Raw genomic sequence first — 15,734 nt, 5'->3', positions numbered from 1 at the left:
CAAAGCTCCTCTGTCAGTCCCCTCCTCAGCTGGATAGGGGATAGAGAATATAAAGAAATTCTCATGGTTTGTGATAAGGACCGGGAGAGATCACTTACCGTTTAGTGTCACAGGCAAAATACATTCCACTTGGAGAAATTATTTTATTACCAATCAACTCAGAGTAAGACAATGAGAAATAAAAATTACAGTACATTTGCCCCCTGCCTTCCTTCTTCCTGGGCTCACCTTCACTCAAATTTTCTACCTCCTCCTCCTCGCAGCAATACAGGGGCAGGGTGAAGGAGGGTTGCGGGCAGTTCATCACGTCTCTGCTGTTCCTTCCTCCTCAGGGGAGGGCTTCTCACATTCTTCCCCTGCTCCAGTGTGTGATACCCCCCAATGGAGAGAGTCCTCCACCAGCGCCTTCCAATTTCTGGCAGAAATGGCATTCAGCTGCCTTCACGGTACCCTTCTGTGATACCTAGAGCATCGGTTTTGAATCCTCTTCGGTTTGCTGATCCCTGTAAGTTTTCAATGGAAGAACGTCCAAGAGTGAATACCTGCCTAACAGCAACGTGCTCTTTATAGCGACCCTGAAGCTGCGGGGAAGCAGCGCACGTGTGGAGCGGAGCATGGCAGAAGGATTCCTCCTGCACGTCAGGTACAGGCGGGCAAACACGCCCAGCCCGCTCAGCCCGGAGCTGAATGCCGAGCAGCAACTGCTGGAATATGCTGAGCAGAGGGCACCGCACCTTATGCCTCCCCTGATGATGAAGAGGATCCAGGCCGGCTCCCCGCGCCTTCACCGCCGCCTTTCGCCCGGCCCAGCGATGGCAGCAGCACCCGCCGCCCCGCCTCCCTCCCTGCCTGCCCTGCAGCCCAAAGGCATCCAGCGCCGAGCGCGAGCGCTAGGCATGCTAGGAAGGGAAGGCAGCAGGCAGGGAGGACGCAGGCGCGGGCGGGCGGGGAGCGGCTGCGGGTCGGGGTCGCTGCGGGGCCGGCGGCCCATGGCCGTGGGCGGCGGGCGACGATGACGGACTACAGCGAGGAGCAGCGCAACGAGCTGGAGGCTCTGGAGTCCATCTACCCGGACTCGTTCACGGGTGAGCCGCGGCGGGGCCGCGCCGTGCCGGCGGGACGGGCGGGAGGCCGCGCCGAGGCTGCCCCGGGGCTCCCGAGCCCCCCAGCCTGGGTGGCTTTTTCGGGCTTTTTGTTTGCTTTCCCTGGGGAGGAAAAGCAAAGCACTCGGTGGCTCCCGTCGCCAGGTAGGTGCCGGTGCGGTGCGCGGCGCTGCCTCTGCCGCGTTTGGCGCCGTGGCACAGCTGCCCCGCGTGGGTACCCGCTCCTCTATCCCAGCCCGGGCTGTGGCGGGCGGAAGGATGCCCTTTGGAGAAACCTTTCAAAAGATGCGGCCCTAGATGGCAGTTGGGGAATTGGCTCGTGTGCCGACTGGTTTTCCTTTTCGGTAATAGCTTGTCACGACCGTGTAGCACGGGGTGTTTTGGGGTATGTAAAGATGCTGTTTTCTCCGTGAATGTCCTCAGCCAGTACTTGCCTTATTCTGTTGCTGTCTTGTGGTGGAAAAAAGGAAAGTTTTAGTTCCTTGGTGGAGTATGTTGTATTACTGAAACTTTTGTAGGATGGATACGTTGGTTTTCCAGGACTTCCAAGTTACCATCAAACAGTTAAGAGTATCTACCATGTTAGCTATTCCAACATGGTTTATGTTGCTCAGTATCCAAAGAATTTTAACAGTGGAAAAAACAGGGCATTTTCAGTTCCCTTCCTGCACAGTATCTACTCTGCCCGAAGTCTCACAGTATCTTATTTGAAAGCAACTTCCTCACACAGCTGTTTGTCCATTGCTTCAATCTGAAAATCTTTTTGGTTCTTCAGTTTTATGTTAAAGATTAGTTAAAGATATGTAAATTGGTCTCTGCTTACTCCATAGTTATTGTTCATTCATGTAATGCTTTTATGCCCAAGAGAAGAAGAGGAAATAAAGATAGTAGTAGTATATTAGCATTTAGGCAAAATTCACATAATACTTTGAGAGAATGTATACTAGTTTGGGCATAGGTTGTAACGGTGATACAGAGCAATCCTTATGTGAGGATATGATCTGCAACCCACAATTGTGCAATGAGGTTTTCAGCCTCACACAGATCATAGCGCTTGCATTCTGTGCGTCTCCACAGGAGCCGCTTTTTGTCTGTCTTCTAGCTGCCTAATTTACACATTCTAGTACATTACTGGGGTAGTACAGTCTTGAAGGAAAACCCTTCTTTTTTTTGTTTTAAGAAGCGTTTTTTACATTAAGCTGTCCTAAATATAGGTGCAGACATACTGTAAAAATAGTCCAGGGTCAAGAGTACACTGGGTACTCATCACATATATGTGGTGCAGTAAAGCAATTTAGCTTTGGGAGCTTTCTGAACACATTCCAGGCACTAACAGAAGTCATTTGATGGTAGGTAGATTTGTACTTTCTGGAAAAGTGAAACTGCTAGAAGAGAAAGTTTTCCAAAGGAAAAATTTCTTGGTATTTTTGGTGTTATATGTGCTCATTCAAAGAGTACTCCAGGCATCACATCATATGGAAAGTAGCTGTTAATGGAAAAGTATTTATTAATAAGGTAAAAAGGCCCTTAACACTCTATCAAGAGCTTCCTTTCTTCGTTAGTCCTTGACAAGTTTTAGTGATGTGAAGGAGTGGTTGTCTGATTTAAGGACTCTCTCACTGACTTTTTTTTTTTCCTTTGAACAGTATTGTCAGAAAAGCCAACAACTTTCACGATCACTGTGACATCTGAAGCTGGAGAAAATGATGAAAGTAAGTTGGTCGTGTCTTAAACATATATAGGAGGAGTTTCTTTGTAGGCCTAATTCTATCACCAAAAACTATGTGTACCTCCATTTAAGCCCTCTTAAGGGCCTGATACAGCAAACACTCCTCAGCAAATAAAGTTCAGGGATTTTGGTGGTCTTTGTTTAGTTTACAGAAATGTGAATGCTAGGACTGCTTTCTGCTGAATCTCAAAGGCTTCGTAGCGTATCTTCAAAAAGTATGGGTTATCATCATCCTTGTAGCAGCTTACAGCCATGTGAGGGGATTTTTTTCCTAGCAACTCTATGTATGCCAGCCACAAGGGAGAGTTGAGTTTGTGGGCTCTGAATGTGCAGCCCTTAAGGAACAGTTCCAGAGCAGAGGGCTGTGGGTCCCAAGTCACTGTATTTCTTGGGTGTCCACAATTGCATGGGCATGATGTAAGCAAGCCTTGCTCCAAGCAGGTTTGGAAGCTGCTATTCTGGGTTACTGTAACAGAAGGAATAAACTGGTGCTGTCTTATAAAGTTTTAAAGGAGCAAGTCCTGCTTGGAGCAGGTGTCTGTGTTGAAGAGACTGCTGGGCTGCCAAGAACTGTGAGTCTGGAACTAAAGGAAAGCTGCTCCCTGGTATTCTGGGAGGATGTGTAAAAGGACCTTGATTTTCTTGTACTTGTTTCCATGTTATCCTGGCTCTGGGCAGCTTCAGCTTGAATGTGTTTTCCTTAGGTGGTTCTTTGCTTAATACCTCCTACTGGACATAGTGTTTTTGTCATGAGATTTATGGGGAACTTTGGAACCCAACACAGAGATTGATACTCCAACTAGGCACACAGAATTTAAAGTACTAATATGTTGAGATTCTCTTTAGGTCTATTGTTAGGACTCTTCACCATTTTCCAGCTTCAAGTAGAATATGAGGGAGAAGAGATTACTGCTCTGGTATCTGCCATACCACAGAAGGTTTTCCAATCTTCCTAAAGACCTTTCAGACATGAATAGGTTATAATAGTTTGTGCAAGTGTAAACTTTTTCATAATCTTAATTTCTCAGAACTTGTGGTTTATGTTTCAATCTGTTCATATTATTTTAACATCTGTGTAAGAAGGCTGTTTTTAAGGCAAGAATATTTTGTATTTTATATTTTATAATCTTTAGACTGTTGATACAATAGAAAAATGTACAATAAATTTATATAGAGTTACCACCATAAGAATGTATGTTTTTTATCTTGTAGCTGTCCAAACAACCCTTAAATTTACCTATCGAGAAAAATACCCTGATGAAACTCCACTTTATGAAATTGTCTCACAGGAGAATCTTGATGATAATGATGTCACAGACATTATAAAACTGCTAGAGCAGCAGGTAAGGAAAATGGAATATCTTGATACAGCTTGATATCACTTCGCACTTTAGCCAGAACTCCTCTCTCAAATCAGTTGTTTTCTGAGGTATGTGCTACTGATCTGAAGCCTATTCCATACTATAGGGACTGACTGTGAGGTTTGAGTTTGGTAAATGACATTATTGAGGTAAACTGTGGTAATGAGGTAAAATATAGGGCTAATTCAGTGTGTACGATAATGAAATGGAAGTGCACTAGAGCCTCCCCTCATTTGCAGTTCTATCTTAAGGTGAATTTGTTTAACTGTACATGTAGTATTTACGAAAATAAGCCATTTCAGTTTTATTTGGAAATATTGAAAAATGCCACATTGATGCTTGATTCTCTTTAATAATGTAACTGTTTGGGTGGTGGGGGTGGATCTCTTCAACCTTTGGGACCAGTGAGAGTGCATCATGAAGGAATGAGAAGGAAACCCTTCTTTGGTTTCAGGAATTCCTGACAAGTCCTCCCTGCCCTAAAATTGACATAATATGTTCAGTGGGCTTTCTTTCATTTCACTTTACTTTGTATGACCTTCCATCAACTGATGTTTTTTGATTTTCCTGGGAAACTGTCTCACTTCAAAGGAGCATGTAATAGGATTAAGGAATAAACCTACAGGAGAGGTTCTGAGTGACTTTTGTCTCTTATGATTTATAATACTCAAATTTTAGAGTTGTATTTCTACTACATATTTTATTTTGTTGATGAAAAAGCTTTCCACATGTCTATAATGTGTTGACAACCTGAACAAAGGTGTTCAGCTTTGTGTTTTGCTGCACACCCATGTGGGGATTACTAACTGAATTAAATGGCCAATTGATTTGGATTTTACAGCAAGCTTTTGAGACTGGTGCAGAATGCATCAGCTGTGCTGTCTTCATTTGCACAGCATCCTGCTTTCTAAATGCACTTATGCATTCATCTGCTGAAGGTTTGAGGTTCTTCTGTTTGAAGTTGCCTTCTTTGTGTTGTAGGCAGAAGAAAATTTAGGAATGGTAATGATCTTCACTCTAGTCTCAGCAGTACAGGAGAAATTAAATGAAATAGTGGATCAAATAAAAACACGAAGAGAAGAGGAGAAGAAACAGAAAGAAAGAGAAGCAGAAGAAGAAGAGAAAGTATGTAAAATAATGTTTTCATATAAAAAGACTCCCTGCTTTCTTAGAATGTGCGGGTTTGAAGCAGGAGCAGTGTGGTAGCATTACTTCCTAAGGAAGTGGCAGGGATTTTTCCCAAATGAAGTCAAAGTTGCTGTAAACAGGTTTTTGCCTGAAGAAGCAAGAGGGGATGGGAAGCAAGAAAGGCTAGTATATGTCATGCTGCACACAGACTCTATGGTTTGAGGAAGGCTCTCTTCCTTGGTAAACTGAGTGGATAGGGTGGAAGCAGTGGGACCAGTCTTCAACACTGGTTTGTCCTCCTTGTACGTATCTATTCAATCAACCACTGTAGAATTGGTTTCCAATTCATGGAATATGCCATTGTAAGTCCAACTAATGAGTCTTCACTTACTTCCTGAGAAATAGCTAGAGGGTGATGGGACTTGGAAGGTTTAGTATTTCTGAAAGTGGCTGAGAAACAATGATCCTTTTTTTCTGTTTCAACAACATAAAAGAGTTAGTGTATTTTAATGGTAAATATTTAAGTGTAGATTGCACTTAAGGGTTGATAAGAAGTGCTGCCTACTTATAGATAACTTGTATTAGTGATGCATTTTGAACTATTGCACTCTAAGGTCCAAAAGTAGTATGCAGGGTTTTTCCATGAGAGTTTCCACCTCAGTATAGTTCTCTGAAGGGAGTCTCATGACAGAAAAAAAGTGTGGTTTTTGTCTGTTCTCAGAGTTAGGATTAATTTCTCAGAATATTTGACAGTAAGCAGTGCTTTTGGAATGTTGAAGTTTAAATAAATAAGAGAATGCTCATCTTCACCTGTAGCTTTGGAGGTTGTGTTTGCAGCCTTGTTTTCTGTTCTTTCAGCAACGTTTTCATGGCACTCCTGTTACCATTGAGAATTTCCTGAATTGGAAAGCCAAGTTCGATGCAGAACTCCTAGAAATAAAAAGGAAAAAGATGAAAGAAGAAGAACAAGCAGGCAAAAATAAATTAAGTGGTATGTTTTAATTCTGGTTATGAAATTTCTGCAATGTTACCAGACTATAATGATAAGTCTAAAAGTAATTTTTGCTATGAAAGATGATGGTAATAAATAAACTCTTAATGCAGTATCTGATTATTGCCCTCCATGTCGCATGAAGTCTTTCTGAGTGCTGATTTTGAGCTAAATAGAAAGCTGATAGATACAAGATTTCTGTTGAAATCATTAAGATTTCCAAACTGTGTGTTTAAGCCTGTATACCACTTGGAGCTGCTGCTATCAGACAGAAATAGTTGGGGTTTGTCAAGCAACAGGACAAATCTACATCAACAGTTTACTGATTTGGCCTTTATTACACTGGATTGTACAGTGACTTCAGATTATCTAAGCACATCTAGGAGTTTGGGATGCTGTTGCTGGACTGAAGGAACACGGTGGCTGCTGCATATGACAAACTTACAATGACTAGTGAGAATGGCTCTGATATTTTGGGGAAGAGCTTGTCCTAGCAGTGGTTTGGGGCTCTTTGTTTTGCAGATCGCAGTTCGTTCAGTAGAAAGCAAACTGTATCCAGTGAGAAAAATGTGGAGGAAATTATTTTTCTTATGAGAACCTCTAGGCAAGAATTAGATCTTGGGCATCTTCCTCTACAGTCTGCATGGCTTAGCTTCGAACTGGTTCCCCTATGATGTTGGATCTGCTTTCTAACCTGATTACCTGAGAAAGCATGACCTATGTGATTGTGCTGTATCACTGTTCTGTTTTCTCCTCATTTCTGGAGGCTTTGGAAACTTTTGGCTAGTTTTGATGAAATTTGACAAAGATGGAAATGTTAATGGTAGTAAGTTTCATAAAAAGCTGTGCAGGGCAGGGGACATGCTTGATTCCTCTCTGACAGGAATGCATTTGGGAATCTGCAAAGATGAGATAACAGAAATGAGGCTTCTAGTTTTTTTGTTCTTAAATGTATTGTTAGTAAGTTTTTTCTGTTTTCCTCTATACAAATGTAGTTTATAAAAGCTCCCCTTTACAAAACCGAAACAAGGCTTATTCTTGGATACCAGTAGTGTAACCCCAGTATTACCAACCAGTCTTGTTTGAAGAAGCTTGCATAAGCAATGCAAATGTACATGGAAGATGGGTGATTTACGTGGAAAGAGTCCAGAGCTTTCCTTCCTGTTCCTCCCAATCAGAAAGGGAGGATTTGCTTTCCTTCACAGATGTGTGTTTGTGTTGGAGCTGGTGATTAGTGTGTAGATGCAAGTTCCTTTTCAAGTGAGAGGATATATGGAAACAGATGGAGGAGTCAGTTAATTTCTTTTCCAGTTCCCACAGAGAATTTCTTGTGGAATGCAAGATGATGACTATAGCAATAAGGACTGAACACAGGCTGTGGGGCAGTTTGGTGTAAATTTTTCTGCCCCCCCCCATTATTAAAGCCTTAATAACATTAAAGTGACTTTAAGAAACACTGACCCATTTCACATGTAAGAGGAAGAAGCTTGTTGGCATGGATGACTCCTGGATGAATAGTCATAAAACCACAATGGGGAACTTAGAGAAACAAGCAGTTAAAAAAAAGTCTCCTAGAATTAGTTACTATGAAAAGACTGAAATACATGTGGTAACTATTGTTGCCTTAGGTTGTTTCAGAATTCTACTTGCTTATATATTATTTTTTATTTTATTTCTAGGTAAACAGCTGTTTGAAATGGATCACAACCTTGATACTTCTGACATTCAGTTCTTGGAGGATGGTAAATTTCTATTTGTTTCCACAATTGAAAGACAATGGCTTAAAATAGATCAAAATTCCTAAGCAAAATCTGTGTTATATTTCTGACTTAACATCTTTCCTCAGTATCACTTTTACATTGGAAGAACTTTCTGAGAAGTACTGTTTTTCAAAGTGAAGTGATTTTAAGTCTTTATAAACACAAAGGAAATCTTTTCAAAATTATAAAGCATATTCATTTGCAGCTTTGAGCTTGAGTTGATCTTATTTCCATTACTTCTATTCAAATGATTGGACTGGAAGCAAAACAAACAAAAAAAGAAACCCTACCAAACCCTACTTTTAGGTTTTTTTTTTCCTAATAGCCAGCCTTCTTACCCCTGATTTAAAGCACAGATCTTGAAGTTCTGTCTCCTCTGAACCTCAACACCAATAGTAAACATCTTACAGGTCAAAATAAATGCTGTTTGCCTCTGTGCAATCCAGTTCTTCATGGCTTCTGCACATTTGCCTGTTATCTTGCCTAAAATATCAACCTAGTGCCAATTGAAATTTTTGTAGGGCTGTGCCAAAAAAATTTAAACTTGGAAAATCTGTTGGAAGTAAAGCAAATAAATCTACTCATAGTCACATACCTATTTAACTTGCTGTACCACCTTTTAGTGTCCTAGTTTGAAATACATGATTTTTGAGTTAAGGCAATTCTTTCATGCAGCCACATTGTCTACTGATAAAACACAGTCAGAAGAGAATCAAGTATCTTCTCTGCAAGTAACAGTTAAACAAACTATTTATGAATGTCAGTGAGCATAAACTTGAAATGGCAGTAACGAGGGAGTTTAGTTTCTTTTAGAAGGAATAATTTAACCTTGTCTTCCTCCAAAATGCGTAAAATGAAGATGGTTTGTTGATGGCACATTTGGCTGCCTCAGGGGAGGAACAGACCTCTGGGCTCTGTGCCCAAATGATTTGCGGTTAATGTATTAACTTTTAATCCTGTTGCTATTGGTGATTAAAAACTCCCGGGTTTATTGCTGTTTGCATTCTGTCGTAAATGCAAGAGGTTACTAACTGTATTGTAACATTATAACAGTGTTTAATGCTAATTTTCAGAGCATAATGGCATTATCTTTAGATAGAAATGGTTATAAAGGCTCTTTCAAATCCAGTGAAATAATAGAAACTTATTTGGTGACCAGAAGATGTCACTGTTGGTGCATGCAAATAAAATAGCAGCAGTCCTCAAGTCTTATCTGCAGATCAGCAGCACCTCTTTCAGAAGACAATGTGAAACTATGCAAAGCTTCATCTTGCTTGTCACATTTAAATCTGAAGGCAAATATATGTATGTAGGCATATGGTGTGTAAGGAATATTTTATAAACCCAGCGTATTTATGTGATTATGATAGTTGTAACTATTCCAGCTGTGAGGTCCTGAGCTCCTACTCTGGCAGTACTGGGGAGAAAGGATCTCTGCTTCTGGCAACTATAAATTTTAATTTCATTCTCCCAATGAATTCTGAGGTCCTGTGTCACGTTTCTTTTGAATGCGTTTTGTTATGAGGGGAAAAATAGCAACACTTTAGCTGTAAAAAGATAAAATGTCGTGTTTACTTTTCGGTATCTATTTGATATATAAAAAGTAAGTTAGCAGCTACCTACGTTGAAGAATTAGTATGAAAAAGTCTTGTGCATTTTGTTGTTCAGTTACTGTTTCCTAGTTGCATGAAAATAAATTATTTTTCTGTTCTTTACAGCTGGAAACAATGTGGAGGTTGATGAATCTTTATTCCAAGAGATGGATGATTTAGAGTTGGAGGATGAAGAGGATGACCCTGACTACAACCCTGTTAATTTAGATAGTGATTAGACTTATTTGAACTGATTCTGTCATCAGTATGGACATATGTGAGGAAAGAGGGGCAAGCAGGAAAGCCACAGCATCTGTGGTTTTAGTAATGCGTATTAGTTTTCTTTCTTCTTTTTTTTTTTTAAATTTTTTTTCCAAAGAAAAAAACAAAAATATTTTAAATCCAGGGGAATGGTCTTCTGATGACTTTCACTCTAAATAAATTTACTTTAATATTTCAAATGGAAAATTTGAGAAACATTGATGTGTCTGGAAATGCTTGTCTACTTTCTCTTATTTTTTTTTCTTCTCACTTCTGTAATTGTCCTTTGAAGAGATGTGGCAACAAAGCAAGATGGAAAGATGTTACAGCAAGCACGAAACACACCTGCATCTAAAGGCTGAGCAGCTGTTCTGCTGTCTTCCACCTGGAATATACATGGGCAGCTTCAGTGAATAAAAGGGATCACATACTATGCAGTTATTTATTTTTTGGTTTTTTTCCCTCCTGTGAAGTTTTTTAATACTTCAGGTCAGTTCTGATGCCCCAACCTATCACCTGTAGATAGACAGCACTAGTCACCTTTGTTGTATAGCCTTATTAAACTTTAATGGAAACCATTTCCATACAATTAGAGTAAATTTTTTTGCCATCATCATGAATAATATTTTCAAAATGACTAGTTCAAGTCAGTAGGCAAAAAATCAGAATGTGATCAAGTCCTCTTAAAGTTTGGTTGGTTTGTTCAGAGAAGGTTTGGATTTTTTTTTGTATGAGTGCATCAGTGAACTTCCATGAAAAGTGAAAACTCACCCTAGAAAAATTAGTTTGCTTTTAGCAACAGACTGTGTCAAAACAGTATCAGTGAGTGCAGATTACAGTACCAGGACTTATAGAGTGCTTTTAGGTTTGAATGTAATTTGTGTAGTTTTAGAAGCATCTTGTTGGCAGCCTCTGAAGGTTAGGACAGCACACAGTAGAAGCTACACATCAACTTGGGGATGTTACCCATCCTGCAGAGTTGCTTCTGGAGATAACAGATGTTAGACTCCTCCCTTATCATCTTCAAAAAACTCCAAGCACTGCAAGAACTGTGGTGTTTAAACATGGTGTGTTTGAAACTGTATCACTAGAAGGATGATGGTATGGGTAAAGGTTTCAAAAGAGAGCTCTCCAAATAGAGATACAGGCACCTCAAATATTAAACACTATGTGCTGAATTTTAAATACTGTTAGTAGACTGCCTTAACTGTGCCAGCTTCAGTCTTTGAAGAGGGTTGCACTAAAATACCACATTGCTTAGAGGAATAATAAATGTATTAATTTAATAATTGAAAATTCCATATTCAAAATGACAAATTTAGTTCCAGAAATAATTTAATGCGGTATAAGATTCTCTGCTCATATTGCTTGAGAATATCTGTTTAGGATGATCTCCTTTAACATGTTTCAGTAGAGGTTTTTTTGGTTTCTTTTTGTATTCAAGATGAATTTCTAGTAGATAGAAATAAATGTTCAAGTACCCTGTAAATACTTTTATAAATTAACCATGTGCCTTTGTTCCTAGTCTTCTCCTTGATCTTTTTAATTTTGGCAACTAAGAACTCCAGATAAGCATCTAGGTTTCAATGATAATGTTGTATGTTTCAAAGCAATAAGCAGGATCTCTGTTCCAGCAGAGTTACCAAATACATTAAAAATTGTGAGCTAATGTGATATTAAATCTGACTTTTCCAAAGATATGGTTGGATTGAAAACTTGATAGTTACTACATCCAGCTTCCTGTGTAATTGCTAGGATACTTTAAAATGCTCTTCAATATTGAACCTAATTTACTTCTGGTATGTCTCGATTGAGCTGCATAAAAAACCTATTTAATTCCTAAGGCTGCTTTCCATTTTCAGCTCTGTATGTTTATAACTGGCATTTTTTTCATAAAAGGAGAAAATTAGTTCTCTTTAAATTTGGACCTAATCCAAGAATGCTGTAGTCTGTGCAAAATGTGGTAATCAGAAAATTTTCCAAGTGCGTCACTGAAAAGAATAATCTACATATGAAAGAAAGTTTCTCATTAATGATATTTGTAGATTAGTGAAATTTTCTAGTCTGTTTTCACACTAACATATTTATTGGTTTTCATGCAGAGGATGTAGAGCTTAAAAAACGTTAAAATTATATAGAACAAAACATGAAAATATGTTTTCACTGTTGTATTTCAAAGCAGAGGAAATAATAAGGGTTGAAGTGACAAACAAATTGCATAAAGTCTGTTCCTCCAGGTCTTTGGAACAAGTTTCAGTGACTCAATCTGAACTGCAGATTTGTTTAGCTTTGTTAGCAATTAACATCTGTGAAATAAAAGGGAATTTGACTGAGAGTAAGCTTGTCTATGTGTGCGTGTGTCTTAGTTTGCTGAAGTGGACTGAGATAAGGGTTTTTTGGCAGCAAAAGTTCAGGTGGGATATTTAAATTTGCTTACACACTTGGGATTAGATTGAAGTATTTTTACTAATTTAATAAAATCCCATTGATAAACTTTGACAGAATTACAGTAATTCAAAATCATGGCACTGTCAACCCTTCTTGTATCTTGCTTTTAACTGCCCAATTCCAAAGCATACACTGTGATGCACGTAGAGAGATAATATTGAGATGCAACACTAAACTATGACCAGAGCTAATATAGTTGTGAAGATGCTGAATGTCTTGAATAGTTGGTGCCTGAGCTCTATTAAAATTCAGAGGATGGTACCTACCACATCAAGATGCTGTAGGAGTACAATCTTGAGCTACAATATCTAGCTGCAAAGCCTAGGATTTTGCATCCAAATTATGGTTGCATTATTGGTATCTCTTTTTTACTTTCCTTCCTTCCATCTGATTGAAAAGATCACTGATTCTCTTGTTGGAAGTTCTAAGTCAGAGGTCAGGGGATGCAGTGGTTACATAAGTCACATAAAGGTGTTTGGGGGTTTGGTATTTTTGGTTGGTTGGTTTTGGTTTTGTTTGTTTCATTCTGCTTTTTTGGTATTTTGTTTTTGTTTTGTTTTGTGGGGTTTTTTGGAGGGGGTGGAGTGGGTTTGTAACTTATTTTCTTTGTATCAGGAATATAAAGTTCCAGGAGGAACTTCTTGTAGGCTAATTACATGAGGTCACCTTTGCTTAGTGGAAACAGTTAACTGTGCCTTGCATCAAGTAATTGTGTACAGGTAAAAGCAGGAAAAAAGTACCAGAATGCTAAAATAGGTGGACTGAAAGTGAGAAGAAAAAGCTGGTCCCTTCAGACTCATGAAAGAAGCAAAGAAGCAATTTTGTGAACTGCGAGGTTATTTTACATTTCTAAATAATTCATGGTAAGACCAAGGTTAGATGCTCTTTGTCAAATCAAAATGATTATTTGGAGTAGTTTGGGGATCTTTTTAAATAGAAGCTGCAACCTGCTGTGGCTGGTTGTTAGGGCATTGATTTATTAGCAATCAAAAGAAGTCACCATAGCTTGAACATGTAGACATCGTAGCAGGAAGCAGGGGTCAGGGTTCAAAACTTGTCTTCCCCACCAGGGAAGTACAGTTGGTGTCTGAAAAAAAAGTTGAAACAAAATGTTCCTCCTCAGATCATGTCCTGTGCCCTTCTGGCTGAGGCTGTGCTTAAACAGATGGAAGGCTATTGGAGGGGGAAAAATGCTAGAGATGTATCAGAGATTTAACAGGTGCATATATGGGGAGAAGAGAAACTACAGCTCTAGTTTGTGATTGGTTTCAATGGATAGAGCTGAGGAATACTCAGGACTCCCCTTCGTAACTAACGTGTAAGTCATTACTGTCTACAATGGTGAACATATCCTAGATCAAATGTATGTGATGAGTAGAGTTGTTGAATTTGCAAATAGTTTTGAATTGTTGATAGGAAAAAATATTGAGATATGTCTACATATCTCCTCAGGGAAATCCATGGGTAAGCCACTCTATGGAGCTGAGCCATGAACAGGTTAAATCATGGTAGTGAGTCAATTAATATATAAGGAAGGACATACTCATTGACAGCTGTTTACAAAAGTGTGCTATTCTTGGAAGAGAAAAGCAGATCAAAGTCCTTCTGTTACTTTCTGCACAAAAGCATTTAACCAAATGTTAGGGTCTTGCAAATAGATCCAAACAGGATTTTGTTGTTTCTATGAGGCAACTATTTGCAAAGAAGATAAAAAGTTCAGATTCTGAAAACTCAGGGGAGTCTGACAATAAGAGCAGTTATTTTATTTAGCATTGAGCCCAAGCAGATTCATTCTCTCAGGGCCAACTTTAGTAGTGATTCAGGTTAAGTTCTGTGTCTCAGTAGGGTTATTTTAATGTTTTGTTACCACACTGCTTTCTTTCTCATGATGTCATCATCACTGGTCTACTCTGGCCTCCAGTTGGGAGGTCTGGAGACACACCATCTATAACGCTACTGCGTCCTTTGAGAACATACGCAGGATCACTCTTGAGGAGAAAAGACAACGCAGAAAGAATCGTGTCTTGCCGATACCACCTAAGGAGTCTTTCTGCTGTGCCTTTTGCAACCGGACCTGTCTATCTGTCATTGGCTTTTTTAGCCACCAGTGCGCTTGTAGCAAATGTGGGTAGAGCCCTTCCCAAATCTTAGTTCACGAAGCCTAGCCATGATGATACATGATACATGGTTACCACACTGCTTTCTTTCCCATGATGTTCAGTTCATGTTTGAACTTTACCCCATTACCCTGCTCCAGCTGCAATTCTCTGAAAAGGCTGTTGTTTGTTACACCATGATTGTCTTGGTTGGTCAGACCTTTACATGGCATTCCTGTGGTCAAGCTGAAATGAGCAAGACACCAAGAACTTGACCTTAATAAATCTAAATTAGCCTTGTGTTGCTCTGACACTCCCAGGGTGCTTGTTAAAAAGAAACCAAAAAACCAATCAAACAAAAAACCCCACAACAAAACAAAACAAAAACCAAACCCAAAATCTATTGAGATCTTGGCATAAGGTCATATTTACAAAAGGAATCAAATATCTCAAATGGTCGGTTGGTGTCCAGGTGGTGCTAGGAATCATTGCTACAAGAGCCCTTACAGAGGTACCTTCAGCTCCATCAAGTAAGGCCCCCACTCTTCTGCTCACTTATCACCTGGCTGCCCCATGGTGATAATGTAGGAATAAAATGGCACATACAAGGCAGAACAAGGAAGTATTTTGGCACATTACAGCTTTCCACTGAAACACCAGCTCAACTGCAAAAGCTAAGAGCTGGTAGTACAATTCTTGCTTCTTCAGCTTACACATCTGGGCACAGTGTCACACTGGTAAAGAGCAAGCTTGGGCTGGAATTAGCAGAGCCTGAGCAAGGAACAAACTCAGTCCCAATTCCAGGCAGGTGCAGGAACAGTGCAGAAGAGATTGAAGCACATCTACGAGAGGTTAAATGATTGTGTGGCTGCAAAACTTCACATGACATAAGGACACACGCCACATAGACCAGGGCTGATATGGGAGCTGATGTCCCTAGTGTCAGCCCCTGTCCTGTCCTAAGCATTTAAACCTTTTACAGCTTATAGGCCACTTCTACATACCTACTGAAATGAATGCATTCTCATGAATTTTTTTTACCTTCATGCATATTTCAGAAAAATCAGTGATTTATGGGTTGTAATATCTTTACATGCTCACGTTTCACTACTTCCAAAAATTGCCAGAGTACATGAGAGCACATGAGAGAAACAGGTTAATGGAAAGGCTCTTACACCTCTATGGGTTAACATAGAAAAGAGTCTAAATGAAAGGGATGTATCTAAGGTCCAGTTCCAACAACTGGATGCTATAGCATGATTCAG

At 39.6% G+C, this 15,734-nt stretch overlaps 1 protein-coding gene and 1 long non-coding RNA gene across 2 annotated transcripts; one reads left to right on the top strand and one right to left on the bottom strand.

Annotated features, from left to right (window-relative positions):
- Positions 1–123: 123 nt before the first annotated feature.
- LOC135411728 (uncharacterized) lies at positions 124–868 on the bottom strand. Its single transcript, XR_010429268.1, has 2 exons — positions 735–868; positions 124–503 (listed from the first exon to the last, which is right to left on the bottom strand). It is a non-coding gene; the product is annotated as an uncharacterized LOC135411728 (long non-coding RNA).
- A 56-nt stretch (positions 869–924) lies between these two features.
- On the top strand, positions 925–12,260 carry RWDD1 (RWD domain containing 1). Its single transcript, XM_064649715.1, has 7 exons — positions 925–1,085; positions 2,750–2,815; positions 4,045–4,175; positions 5,175–5,318; positions 6,180–6,312; positions 7,992–8,054; positions 9,791–12,260. The coding sequence occupies exons 1-7, from the start codon at positions 1,013–1,015 to the stop codon at positions 9,901–9,903; spliced, it is 723 nt and encodes a 240-aa protein (XP_064505785.1). The 5' UTR covers positions 925–1,012; the 3' UTR covers positions 9,904–12,260.
- Positions 12,261–15,734: the final 3,474 nt, after the last annotated feature.

Source organism: Pseudopipra pipra, chromosome 3 (assembly GCF_036250125.1).
Source record: "Pseudopipra pipra isolate bDixPip1 chromosome 3, bDixPip1.hap1, whole genome shotgun sequence".
NCBI classification, from domain to species: Eukaryota; Metazoa; Chordata; class Aves; order Passeriformes; family Pipridae; genus Pseudopipra; species Pseudopipra pipra.
Note: the sequence above shows the minus strand (reverse complement) of the source record. Positions and strands in the feature narration are given on the sequence as shown.